Source organism: Asparagus officinalis, chromosome 7 (genome assembly GCF_001876935.1).
Source record: "Asparagus officinalis chromosome 7, Aspof.V1, whole genome shotgun sequence".
Lineage (NCBI taxonomy): Eukaryota > Viridiplantae > Streptophyta > Magnoliopsida > Asparagales > Asparagaceae > Asparagus > Asparagus officinalis.
The window spans coordinates 55,587,203-55,601,348 of record NC_033800.1 but is presented as its reverse complement, the minus strand read 5'-3'; the positions used below and the strand labels follow the sequence as shown (position 1 = coordinate 55,601,348).

Here is a 14,146-nt window from a genome sequence, read left to right as displayed (position 1 = left end):
AACTAACCTAATTTGATAATAGGTAGAAGAAGTGAGAAATGGCGAGAATAAAATTTTATTTGAGAATTAAAATAGCTAGAAAGAAATTTTATTTGAGAATTAAAATAGCGAGAAAGAAATTTTATTTGAGAATTAAGTTATTACATGAATTCACAAGGAAACTAAAAGGTGTTAAATTAAAAGAGTTTTTTACCCCCAAAAACCAGAAGATTCTTAAGTTTTAATCCTTAAATCTTTAATATTTCGAAATCAGTCCCTCAAATCGTTGAAATTGCTGTCAAGTCTCTCATATTTTATTGGTTATTTCAAATTAGACCCTTTATTAGTTACATTGTCTAGATTGCTTGCTCATAATGAATTAGCTATTAACCAAAAAAATTATGAATTACATGTCTATCCTTAATTAGTCATACTCCCTCCCCTAAAACCGTAGATATACAAATATTTACAGTGAAAATGTGTGGCTTAAATGGGTAAACCCAAGACTCAAGTGTAACATCGGCTAGTCGATTTTGGTAGTGGATTGAGCCAAACAACGCATTACACTCGATGGGTCCCACGGATTGCATGCGCCAATGGGTCCGCGGGCCGGGGGCGTGACAAATAGTATCAGCGCAATTACCAGCCATAAGTGTAAAGTTAAGTGTTATGCGAGGCTAAGTGCTACACCGCGTGAGCACGGGGAAAGCCACCTCTAGAGTCCACATCGCCTGACGATATTGGGATGTGACAATTGTCATGTCACAACGAGGACATCGCTTTATAAGGTGGAGTGATTGTGAGCCCCCAACTTTAGTCCCTTATCGGGAATTTACAGTAAAATTGTGTGGCTTAAATAGGTAAGCTCAAGACTCAAGTGTAACATCGATTAGTTGATTTTGGCAATGAATAGAGCCAAATAACACGTCACACTACGTGAGTCCTGTTAGACCCTAGAGGGGGGGGTGATTAGGGTCTTATGCTAATCTAATCCGATTTTATGCCAATTAAAACTTAATTAACAAGTTATCCTAGCAAGTATGAAATGCAACAATGTATATGAGCTAGGATAAGTAATATGAACAACAATATATATCCTAACAAAGAGATATAGGCAATGTATGTGCAAGGATATATAAACTCAAGGGTAAACAATCTAAACTAGATAGTGGGCAATATAATCAACAAGCAATATACAAAGGCGATATAAGATATGAACATAAAAGTAAGTGCGCCAATGCAATCACAAACAAACAATATGATTACGGAGTTCGGTCCCCACGACCTACGTCTCCGCTCTTCACATCGAGGAGATCTCCACTATCACAACCGGGTTTTCTACGTTCACCCGAACAACGTTTATACCTCACAATACAATCACTATGTAATCACACCTCACACACTAAGTGTTGGTCCTAGCCCGTGTCATCCTCCTCAAGTGCTCGGTTACAACCTCTCCCTAGGCACGTCAACCGACGCTACTCCTCTTGGATTCGACCCCGTCTCTCACCACACACTTCTCTCGGTGTACAAGTGTATTACAAGTGAATCCTCACAATTAGGCACAATATGACAAATGATTATTCTCTCTAAAAAGGTGAGAACTCAATTAAGCACAACTCTTAGTCACAAACCCACAACCCCAAATTATACTATGAATGTAAATACAATAAGCTCAATAGGTTGTGTGTGAACAAAGAGATAAAACAATATAAACTCAATATGAAATCTAGCTTATGAAATTAAGAACAAACTTATAAAATACTAGAATTGAGTTTAAGGAAACTTCTCTATATATGACAAGAGAGAGGGAGAAGAATGAATGCTCAAACACCAAGGATGATCTCCACTTGCTCTTGTGAAATTTGCTCCACAAACCAAACTCTTGTAAATGCTTAAAAGCTTTTTAAACAAATACTAAAAACAAACTTAAACCCTTGATTAAAACTTTCTTAAATTTGTTTTTAAAACTCTCTTGGATATTTTAAAACTGAGGTATAATGGGGTATTTATAGCCTCCCAATACCTCAAACAAAAGCCCAAACCAAAAGACCAAAAAACCCCTCCAACGGATACAAAAAATAGCCGCTATGGGCATTCTGGGAGCTGGGCGGTCGACCGACCCTTTTTTCGGTCGACCGCTCGCACTGTACAAACCTGAAAAAGTTCCAGAGACATTTCCGGTCGACCGGAGTTACTGTAGCAGTGTGCAAATGTTTTATAAAATCAATTTAAAATAGTAAATTAACTCCAAAAATTATGAAATTTTGTGAGAATGTTCTAGACATGTATAATAACATGTCAGAGAAAGAATTTCTGAAAAAGAATTTTCCAGTTGAGAGAAATAAATGTTTGAACACAGAAATACAGTTTCTGAAAATCTGCTGTGATACACGATTTTGTAAAATCAATTAGGCAAAGTAAATCAACTCCAAAAATAGTAAAATTTTGAGAGAAGTTTCTAAACATATAGATAAACATGTAAAAGAAAGAATTTCTTGAATATCACTTCTTATTTATGAAAACTCATCGGTTTTGTAAAAAACATGCACGAACATGCACGAATGAAAACATGATTTTGTAAATTCCATTAAACATAACAAATCAATTCCAAACTTGATGAAACTTTGCGAAATATTTGTAAACATGAAAAAAAACATGTTAGAAAAAGAATTTCTCAATTTGCATTTATAATTTATATATATATATATATATATATATATGAATATGTATTTGTTTCATATTTAAACTTAAAAGCCAAGAACCAAAACTTGTGTATATATATATAACTATATATATAAGAACAAAATATGTGTGTGTATTTATAATTGAGCTTAAAGTATTAACACACATAATATAAAACCTAAACTAAATATACCCAAGCTTGATCTTGATCTTCATTGAGCTCAACTTGGTACACGTGCGGATGAAGATTGAACTTGATCTTTAACTATGAATTGCAAGGCTTCAACCCGACATTCCGCCAACCTCCATTGGATATCATCGTTATGGCGCAATCCATCCATCCTCCAACTACGTTGTTTGTCTACAATACATAGGAAAACACAAATACTAGACAAACAACATTAGTGGTAAATTGTTTGTTAAACATCATCAAAACAAGAAGGCCAACAATCTCCCCCTTTTTGATGATGACAAACAATTTACAAAAAGAAAATATGCATGAAAGAAAATAAACATACAATGTATAATATATCATGCATATAAACAAGAAAGAATATACTCACAATATTTCTCCCCCTTTGACAACATCAAAAAGGGGACAAAAAGAATAAGAGAGCGAAAGCTCCCCCTATCAATAAGCACGGGTGAGCCTGGTTTTGAGAATCCCCTCCTACTCATCATGGGGTATGTATAATAAAATAACTTAACATTTCACATACAAATGCTAAAAATCACTTGATTTTTCCTCTATTAATTAGTTGAACAAACCACCATGAAAACTTGCACATAGTCCACCTGCGACTGATGAACAAACAGAAGTCGCATTGCTGTTTCCGAGTAAAGCAACTGAACTGTAAAAACAGGCCGAACTAACCCCAAAAAGCAATGCAACCGTAGAAACCAACAGAAACCAAATAGCCACAAGCTGGGAGAAATTTTTCCCTAACATCAACAGATAAAATCAATGTACTGCTCATTGTAGTTATCTTCCAGTTAGATAAAGATACATACATAGAATGTTTATAATCCAATTCAAATCCATGAGTCCCATATCATAATCTACCAACAAACTACATATGTACTGCTTATATACTACTGTAGAACGGGCATCTGAAGTTGCAGTTGATGATTCATTCAACTTGCCTTCATATGAACCAAGGCATCATCACTTGCCCTAAGCATAAGCAGAATGGAGAAAATAGAACACCCTAATCCCTAAAACCCTAGCCTAAAGCCTAACCACTGTCTTTACAAGTGACCATAGTTTTCAACAAGGCCGTAATTTCACAAGATGAAACTAGAACCTAGAATCCTGTACAAGGGCAAGAGACGCCCTGAGGCCTGAGCAAACTAATTCCGGCCAAACCTCTGCAAGTGTTTCTCATGCTTTGCTGCAGCCGCTTTGTCTGCAGCCTCACGCTTCAGTGCTCTCTTAGCACGACGACCTGTAGCCTCCTTCGGTGACGACGCCTCTTTCTTCTTAAGACATCGAGATGGACCTGCATCAGAATCACCACCAAAAGATTGACGGTTCGCAGGGCGAGCCTCTTTCCTCCCGGCCCTTACATAACCGTTATCCCCCCACCTTCGGTTACCAATACGGATACTTGACGAGCTGCTGTTAGTAAAATAAAAGGCTTCATCGAGATCATCATCATCATCATCCTCACCCTCGTAATCATACCGGTACAAGTCTAAGTCTTCTAGTTCATCAGATACATCTTCATTGGGTTCTACTGATAGAGGAAGAAACCAAGTAGCTCTCAGGAGAAGGCAAACGCTCTCCTCAAACATGTAGTCGTGAATGCTGCATTATTAAAAAAAAACATTGACATTCAGAAAGCTTGAGAGCACGGGAATCAATCTTATATCAAAAGTAGGAGTCGAGAGATTACCAGCCATCGAGTGAACGATGAACGTTCAGGAAGTTAAATGGATGCTTGCACTGAGGGCAGGAAGGATTCTGCTTGTATGTCGCCCATCTCAGAATACAAGTCACACTGCATTATACAAAATGAAGGTAGGCACATGACAAAGGTGATTTAAGGATAAAATTCAGATGCAAGTCACCTGTAACACAAGTACATCATAATATATACTTGAGCAATATAAACAAAGACAAGATTAACCCTAATTGATAGATCTAAGTTAGGGTTAACTCTCAGCTGCAGATAGACCCCATGCAGTTCTATTGTTGCAGATACACCCCTTATACTATTGCCAAGTTGCAGATAAACCACCTGAGTGAATTTGTTTTACTCTTTTATCTTTGAAGAGACGAAATTTTGTTTTTTGATAAATACACCTCCTGAGAGTCTATCCGCCACAATAGAACTACAGCGGGTCTATATGCAACTGGGTGATGGTACAGGGTATATCCTCAATTATTCCTTTAAGTTTTTGTGTAGGGTAATGTACTTTTGTACTAGAACATCTTATATTGGGACATAACAAACTCAGTTCAAAGACCAATGACCCTTCCACGAATGGCACTGTGATCAAAATTCATGTTTCCATATACTAAACTAATAATAATTATTGACTACTGAACTACTCAAGAGGGACCAAGTCGAACACCATAATTCACAGCGATGCAGCCCACATTCCAATTTCTAATAGTCAGAGTAGTAGAAACTATAATTATATTAGCAACATTTACTTCTCAGACATCAGAAGCAACCATACTCAGAGCCATTACCACTTCCCCGAAAGTGCAAGCAACCAAAATCAAAGCGCTAATTGCTTCCACATTGCCATAAAAGAAGGAAGAGGATAGAAATATGAATATAGCTGATGAAGGATTCTATTTCCACTTTCATCTACCTCTCTTTCTACTTCATATGCTCAGGATCATATCCAAATTTTTTCTCCACCCTACACATTTGGGATTCATTTTTCTTGGTTCATATAAGTACAAATCAACATGTAGAAAGACAGATATCCATTGATGCAAATACAATTTCCTGTTTAATTTTCATATAGGAGCAATATGTGATAAGTGATTATTGAGCATCAAGAATGGTCCATCCGAGAGCAGCAGCTACCTCATATTGTGGTTTTCACACAAAAGTTAAAAAGTTATAGTCACAATGAGAACAAGAGAGAGAATAAATTTTGATGCCCTCTTAGAGAACATTATTTCCATTCACCAACTCATTGGGTGGTAATTAGGGGTGCCAAACCGTATCCGTATCCGAGGAAATATCCGTAACCGTATCCGTTAGGATACGAATATGGTTACTCAAATCTATAACCGATAGGATATGGTTACGGATATGGTTTTGTAGTGAAATATCCGTATCCGTATCCGAAAATATCCGAATACATATTGGTCATACTCTTACGATAGTTTCGATTCTTAGATTATGAATTTGTGGTTAATTTTGATGATCAAGATGTCTAATCTTAGTTTTTCAATCATAATGAATATATTAACGAACTCTTTTTGTATCACATGACTATATTTTTCTGAATACTATCTAGTTTTCTCATATACTTTTTGTATCTGCATGCATATCCGTTTATATATCCGCATCTATATCCGTAACCGTATCCGATTTTGGCGGATATGGATATGAATTTTTCTTACCGACGTATATTCGTATCCGTATCCGTATCCGTATCCGAGATGGGTAAATGGATATGGATATGATAAGTGCTATACCGGAGCCGTATCCGCTTCGTTAACACCCCTAGTGGTAATTTATAGTTCACCTTCCCAAGGTAGAAAATAAGGTCTTGTACATGCAATGTGAAAAGGATAAGTGTTATTTTACACCTAGCCAAGACATGCAAATGTAAGAATCGAATTCTGTTTGTTTTCATGAGTCAAACAACTTTCAAATCACAAGTCTTAGTTTCTTGGGGTTTGATGGAACACTATTTCCATGAAAATTTCAAGTTTTCACCAGGTTGTGGGTTTGGAAAATGCACCTAAAGTTCATCATTTCTTTTAGCAATCGGCCGGGCCCGGGCTCCGGGCTTTTTGGACACCCCTAGACGTAGCCTATGAAATTGGGCTCTGATAATAAAGAAATATGATCCAATAGTTCTTTGGAGCAAGCAGTAGATGAGAAATTATCAACAGATTCGGGGGAAAGAAAAGATAGTCACATATATTCATATACTTTTTTCTGTTAGCATTTACACTTTCTAAGACTCAGACAACATACTCTTTTACCCTATATTTAAAGGGAAATTTTTAAAAAAATTCAAGTAAAATTGAGGGCGAAAAATATTGTATCGTCGCATTATTCTCGGATAACATATAAACCAAACGGGAGTGATATCATATGGGATTCATAGTGTTCTAAGTGCTAGTAAATAAAACAATGATCGAAATACTACCTCCTAGCGGAGAAGGTGTATCTAAAATTAATAATTTGAGGATTTAACCGTATTTTCATCTTTAACCTGTCAATTTAAAAAGATTATATAAATGAAGTGTCTAGAGTAGGAATCATGTTTCGGTAACACTAATCACCTTTTCTACTTTATTAACACTTAACACCCCTAAAATCGATCATGAAAGAGAGGTAGGGGTGCTAAACGTATCCGTATCCGAGGAAATATCTGTAGCCGTATCCGTTAGGATACGAATATGGTTACTCAAATCTATAACCGATAGGATATGGTTACGGATATGGTTTTGTAGTGAAATATCCGTATCCGTATCCGAAAATATCCGAATACATATTGGTCATACTCTTACGATAGTTTCGATTCTTAGATTATGAATTTGTGGTTAATTTTGATGATCAAGATGTCTAATCTTAGTTTTTCAATCATAATGAATATATTAACGAACTCTTTTTGTATCACATGACTATATTTTTCTGAATACTATCTAGTTTTCTCATATACTTTTTGTATCTGCATGCATATCCGTTTATATATCCGCATCTATATCCGTAACCGTATCCGATTTTGGCGGATATGGATATGAATTTTTCTTACCGACGTATATTCGTATCCGTATCCGTATCCGTATCCGAGATGGGTAAATGGATATGGATATGATAAGTGCTATATCCGAGCCGTATCCGCTTCGTTAACACCCCTAGTGGTAATTTATAGTTCACCTTCCCAAGGTAGAAAATAAGGTCTTGTACATGCAATGTGAAAAGGATAAGTGTTATTTTACACCTAGCCAAGACATGCAAATGTAAGAATCGAATTCTGTTTGTTTTCATGAGTCAAACAACTTTCAAATCACAAGTCTTAGTTTCTTGGGGTTTGATGGAACACTATTTCCATGAAAATTTCAAGTTTTCACCAGGTTGTGGGTTTGGAAAATGCACCTAAAGTTCATCATTTCTTTTAGCAATCACTAGCTACAGAATAACCACCAATTATCCTCATCACTGATGCCCACCTGCATCATTTACACAACTCAAAGAACCCAAAAAGTTGATTCCCTTCATTGATTTACAGCAGTTCACAAAAAGAAGCAAACTAACAAAAACAGGGGTATATTAGGCCCCAACTACAGATCCAGACATGCTAACAATTATAGAAACGAAGAAAACAAAGCAAAGAACCCAAATACATCTTTATTTCATCAAACACTAGCCCAACTCAAGAAAACCCATTGCAATTAAGATCAGTTTCACTAACTACTGAAACTATAAAGGGAGGAGAATATCTACTACACAAGAGTAAGATTGCTAGAACTAAGACAACAACAACTACCCAAAGGAAATGAAGTACTACAAAGAGGTTAGTTTACTAAGTAGAGGCATCCAACAGAAGGGGACCCATTATTGAGATCAAAACTAATTTTTAATAGATGGAAACTCAAAAGAGAAAATATAAGGAGAAATGAAAGAGGCTGCCAATTTTTATGATAAACTAAAAAAAAATAACAAGGACATGTTTGGCAAGCATATTTTGTGAAACCTTATAAGTAAATTTCCTTTCAAGAGGGAAAAATAGTCTTTCGCCAAACAATAAGAAAATCTTCTTATGAGGCTAAAAAATAAGTTGAAAAAAATCCCAACTTATTATTTTTCTACTTATAAGGATACATAAGGGAGAACACACTTAGAATAAGTGAGTTCCCAAACACGCTGTTAGCAGAGAGATCCAAGAGGAAAGGATTGCAAAAATGAGATCAAAACATACCTTTAATAGATGAGGAACCCAACAGAGAAAATGAAATATATAAGAGGTGACTTAACTTTTTCATCATAAATGATAAAACAACTTCTCACAGATAGCTTTTATAGAGTTGGAGAGAGGAAAATGGGTTGTGTTTCGTAGAGTGGATAGGATGTGTGCATTAACTGCTCCACACACCAAACTCAATGTTGTCTTCAGGTCAAAATTGAGATGCATCGATGGCGGTCATGTCAACAATGATAGAGTTGGGGAAAGTAGAAGAGAGAATGATGAAGCTTGGGAGATGACATCGCGGACATTGGTGGGATAGCCAACGATGAGGAAGGCAACAGAGCAGGCGATGGCGATAAGGAGTTGGCATAGTAGTCTTCATGGGAGGGTGATCCTCGGATATAATTGTTCTGATGTTATGTTAACAATATAATCTCAAACTATTCCAAGAGTCTTCATTGTCAAAGCAATAACAATCTGCAGTACACTTACTTAGGTACATAGAAATGATCCTACTCATTCATCACTCTCCCCAAGAAACCTCCTGATCTGATCAAGAAACCAAGGTTATGGAAAGCAAAAAGTATAGCAAAGCGGCAAGGCACCACTAAGGATATTGGGGGCTTTAGCAGCAAAAAATGCAAAATCAAAAAGCGGTTAAGTTTAAATATGTATAAAGTATTCAAAAAATAGGAAAATTCAAGAAAAATCTAAAAATTCTACAAATGCATATTTGATGATTTATAGAGATCCTAAGCATGAAAAATACATGTAAAAATCACACAATATTAACAAAGTACTATACATAATGAGCATAGAGCTTCGAGGAGGTGGCAGTACTTTGGAGAGAGGAGGGGGAGGTGGAGTTAGGGGAGACAGAGAAGTCTCACGAGGAACAGAAAGGTGTAACGTAGACAACGAGAGGAAGTGGAGTTTTGACAATGAGAGGATGATGAGAGGCGGTGGAGCTTCACCATGAGAGGTGGTGGTGGAGGTTCAACAATCTTTGTTCTTCAATAATGAGAGGTTGACGACGATTTTGGGTTAGGTTTTTTATTTTATTTTTTTGGCTTGAACAGTGAAAAGAGAGGGAATTTGGAAAAGAATTTAGGTTTGGGTTAGGTACAAAAAACCCATTTACTTAAGAATTTGGGTTGGGTTTGGTTCGTGTACAAACCCAATATTTTGTATTTAAAAGCGTTGTATAATGTTGTAAAGCGATTTTATGCACCATTGGCCTCTTCTTATAGCTAACAGTGCCGATGCCGCTAAAAATCATCGATTTCAACCATAGCAGTGCTAGCACAGGCCGCTACCGCTACTACGACTACTATTTGCCGCTATTTACAACACTGTAAGAAACCCCTCCCACTTCTCTCCTCCTTCCTCACATACTCCATCGCTTCCACCGCAGTATACTCAATTATCTCCTCTAGTCCAACCCTCCTCCACAACTTCTCTCACCCCTTCCCTCGTAAAAAAACAAAGTACATATTTGGAAACAAGGAAGGGAAGCAAGGAGTAGCGGCGTTGGATCTTGAAGAGGATGAAGTGGTAGCTAGAGATAAGAAGCTGGCCATTGACAGTGTATTTGACTAATTTATTAAAGAGTGTGAGGACAAAGAAAGGGAAACAATAGGGACTGGAGGGAGATTGCCAAAAAAATTTATCTTTTCATACTTTATCTCGCCAAAAAAATTTATCTTTTCATACTTTATCTCTCTGCACTACTTAAAAAAGGTAGATTGACACTGCCAAAAAAATTTATCTTTTCATTCTTATCTCTCTGCAAACTGCACTACTTGAAATAAATAGACTTCACTCAAGTTTCAAATCACATTCAATTTCATAGGCACTCCTTCAACTTTCAAAGGCGGCCCTTTCAAATTCCAACATTATTTCTTTTTACTTCCAAAGTATCAAAATTTTGAAACCATAAGCACTAGTTTTGGGGGTTTGATGAAACGTTATTCCTAGTTGTGATTTGGCAAACACTGAAATCCATCACTCCATCCTAACTCTGTATCTCATCACATACAAGCATGCACCGACATCAATCCGCACCAAGTCTAACCCATATCATACAAAAACAAAAGAAACCACTTTTACTTCCGGGCACCCAATTGCATAAAGCCATGATCATAACCTAAATCCTAATAAGAAAACCCTCACCAAAAATCACATGATAGTCTAGTGCAAAAATAATTCTTTCGGAAGAATATGACCAAGCCCGCCCTCACATGTACAAATCCTCCATAAAAATCATACTCCTCTTAAAAGTACGAGTTTGGGAAACTCTTTTCATGGTTAATATTACACTTAACTTATTTGTGAATATTACATTGTTATCCTAATCTATTCTAATTATCCTATCTTTTTTGAATTGATAATTAAATGATTTATCCTATTCATAGTGAGACTTAACATGTTATTGGTGAAAAGGAGATATGTTTGATATAATTTAAATACTTTACTTATTTCAATATGCAAACGATCTAAAAAATATATGCTAGACAACACTTAAAAGTTTTTAAACTTTGTAAGAAATATCCTCCAAGTTTTTTAAATTGTAAAAACACCCCTACAAATTCAAATTTTATTAAAACATCTTAAAAATTACAAAATTTACTTATTTCAATTCAGTGAGAAATATGAATAACATATGCTGGCTAAAAATTGAAAACTGAAAGTTTTTAACTTTGAAGAAAGTATCTTGTAAGTTTTGAAAAATGCAAAAACACCCCTAAAATTTAAAATTTGTAAAAAACATCTTGGTAATTTCAAACCTATAAACACACTAAAAACTTACAAATAACACAAACAACCCCCCAAAATTTATGGAATTTACAATAAATACTTTAAACTTTTTACAAATTTTAATACGTTTGATTGATTGACTATATAGGTATATAGACTATAGATTACTTTCTTGCATGAACTAATATTTGACGCTTAATAATTTTAATAATTAATTTTAAATTTAATATAAAGAGGAGCTCTAATTACATTTATTTATTTTTCTTTAGGATAATACAATTTTAATTCATATTTTATGCTTGAGATTTATTCCATAGTTTCGCGTATCAAATTAGTAACTAAAATAATAATTATTTGTGCTTAAATTAGGATGATTGTAGTTGATCACTTACTATAAATTTTTTATGAAGATACAGATCTTACTTTCTATAGCTATCTGCACTGCCCATATATATTTTATAAATTATTTGTTAATTTTACATATTAAATTATTTTTTCTTTGTAGAAATTTCTTCTTTAACTTTTGGATTGTGTAATCACTATATCACTATTCTAGCATAGAAATGACCTCACTCTATATGGCTTCAAGCCAATGTTTGAGTTGAACTGAAGTATATATTATTGCTACTATGTGTATATTTTTTTTAAGAAAATTATGTCAACACTTTTTAAACAGAAGAGAATATTTTGCATATAAAAGAGGACTTTTGATTTTCAATTTTGCCCATTTTAAGTTAGATAATTTTCAAATGTGTCATTAGTTGTAATCAATCACTCACTAATTATATATAACCTCTTATTAATTATATATTTTCTCACTTTTTCAATTATTTGATTTGTTATCTAATAGAAAATTTATAATTTATCTTCACATAATACTGAAAATTCTAGAAAAATTAAAAATAATAACAATTCATTAGGCTTACACCTTATGCCTTTAGGTTTCACCTCTTATGGATAACTACTTTTACCTTTTATCTTATTAACCTTTTAAAAGTATGATAATAGTATGAAAAATAATTTGTATTTATTGTAATTATAATAGTATTAATAGTATAATGATTTTGATAGTATTTTTAAATTAATAAGTTATACTAAAATTTAATATACACAATGCCGTAAATTATTTACTAATATTGTAATAAACTAATTATGAAATTAAAAAGTAGTTACTAATAGTACTATAATTATGCTATGTATAATATTATTATATTTAAAAAAAAGAAATTATGTAATATATTATAATTATTTTAATAAATTGTGAATAAATTATAACAACTATCCAAACGATAATAATTAATCATATAATTCTTCATATACAGTTTCAATTTATTTATTTAAACAAAATTATAATTTTTCAAAATTTAGATTGCTATACAGGTCATTTCATTAATTTGCAGCGAACAAAAAAATTTTTAAAAACATGAAACAGAACAAGTATGCTCTCGTGCAAAACACGTGCACTATACTAGTAGTATAAATACACGAATACTAGGCCAATGCTAACCATAAAACTCCAATCTTTTACCCAATAACTTAACAGAACAACCAAAACAGAATGAGATAAGTTTTAAAACAAACCAGTAGGCGTGCTCGCAACCTTTTACAAGGGCGGCCTCCTGAATCAAGATCCTCTCCAAGCAGATAGCACAGACTCCATACCCCTCCGCCATTATTCCCTCTCCCTCGACCTCAACCTTCTTCTCTCCATCACCGACCTACAACAATTCCAACAAAACCCAGTCAACCAAATCCCTAAATTCAAATAGGGGCTCTTTTTTTACATATATACCACCAAATAAACAACAACTACAAATTTACCCCAAATCTAGACGCTTTCTAATTTACCCATAAAAATTAAGATGGGATAAATCCCCAAGAGATTAGGATCTGAATGAGATCAAATCGATCCAACCAAGACTCAACCAAGAAATGAATGGATAAATCAAAGATTCACCTCTGCATCTAAATGAGGAGGAGCGAGACCGATCGCGGCTGAGGCCTCCATTAGGGCTTGCGCTTAGATTAGGCAGGATCGGGAAGAAGATAAAGAGGAGGCAGGAGAAAGAAAGAGATTAGGAGAGAGAGAGAGAGAGAGAGGGAGAGAGAGAGAGAGAGAGAGAGAGAGAGAGAGAGAGAGAGAGAGAGAGGAAGAGGAGGGAGAAAGTTTTACTCTTTTCGCTCGCTCATCAAACGAGGGGCAACGAGAGGGAGCCGAAGAGGCACGGGGTATTTTCAGGGGAGAATATGATGCGCCGTTCATATGCGAATATATATAAACACACGCCGGTTAATTAAAGTTAAACTCTGAATGGAGAAATGGGGTCTAGATACAAGGGTGTGCCCTGTGATGAGAAAAGGGCGTGTAAATATAACATTCGCGTCGTTGCATGCTCTTTCAATTTATTTATGTTTTCAGGGAATTAAAAATTAGAAAAAGGGCACATGGCTGTGGTCAGGGAATTAAAAATTAGAAAAAGGGCTGAAGGAGATAAATTCGGGCGGGTGGATGGATTACATGCGCGCTGGTCTGCATGTGTCCTAGCTTATTTGGAAAGAGATTCGCTACTCGCCGTATAAATATTATAATAATCAAATATTAAATAGATTGATG

The 14,146-nt window shown here is 35.0% G+C and overlaps 1 protein-coding gene across 1 annotated transcript; it reads right to left on the bottom strand.

Annotated features, from left to right (window-relative positions):
• On the bottom strand, window positions 3,621–13,777 carry LOC109848999. Its single transcript, XM_020418760.1, has 4 exons — window positions 13,490–13,777; window positions 13,114–13,250; window positions 4,560–4,664; window positions 3,621–4,471 (listed from the first exon to the last, which is right to left on the bottom strand). Exons 1-4 carry the CDS (start codon window positions 13,538–13,540, stop codon window positions 4,015–4,017), a joined length of 750 nt encoding a protein of 249 aa, XP_020274349.1. The 5' UTR covers window positions 13,541–13,777; the 3' UTR covers window positions 3,621–4,014.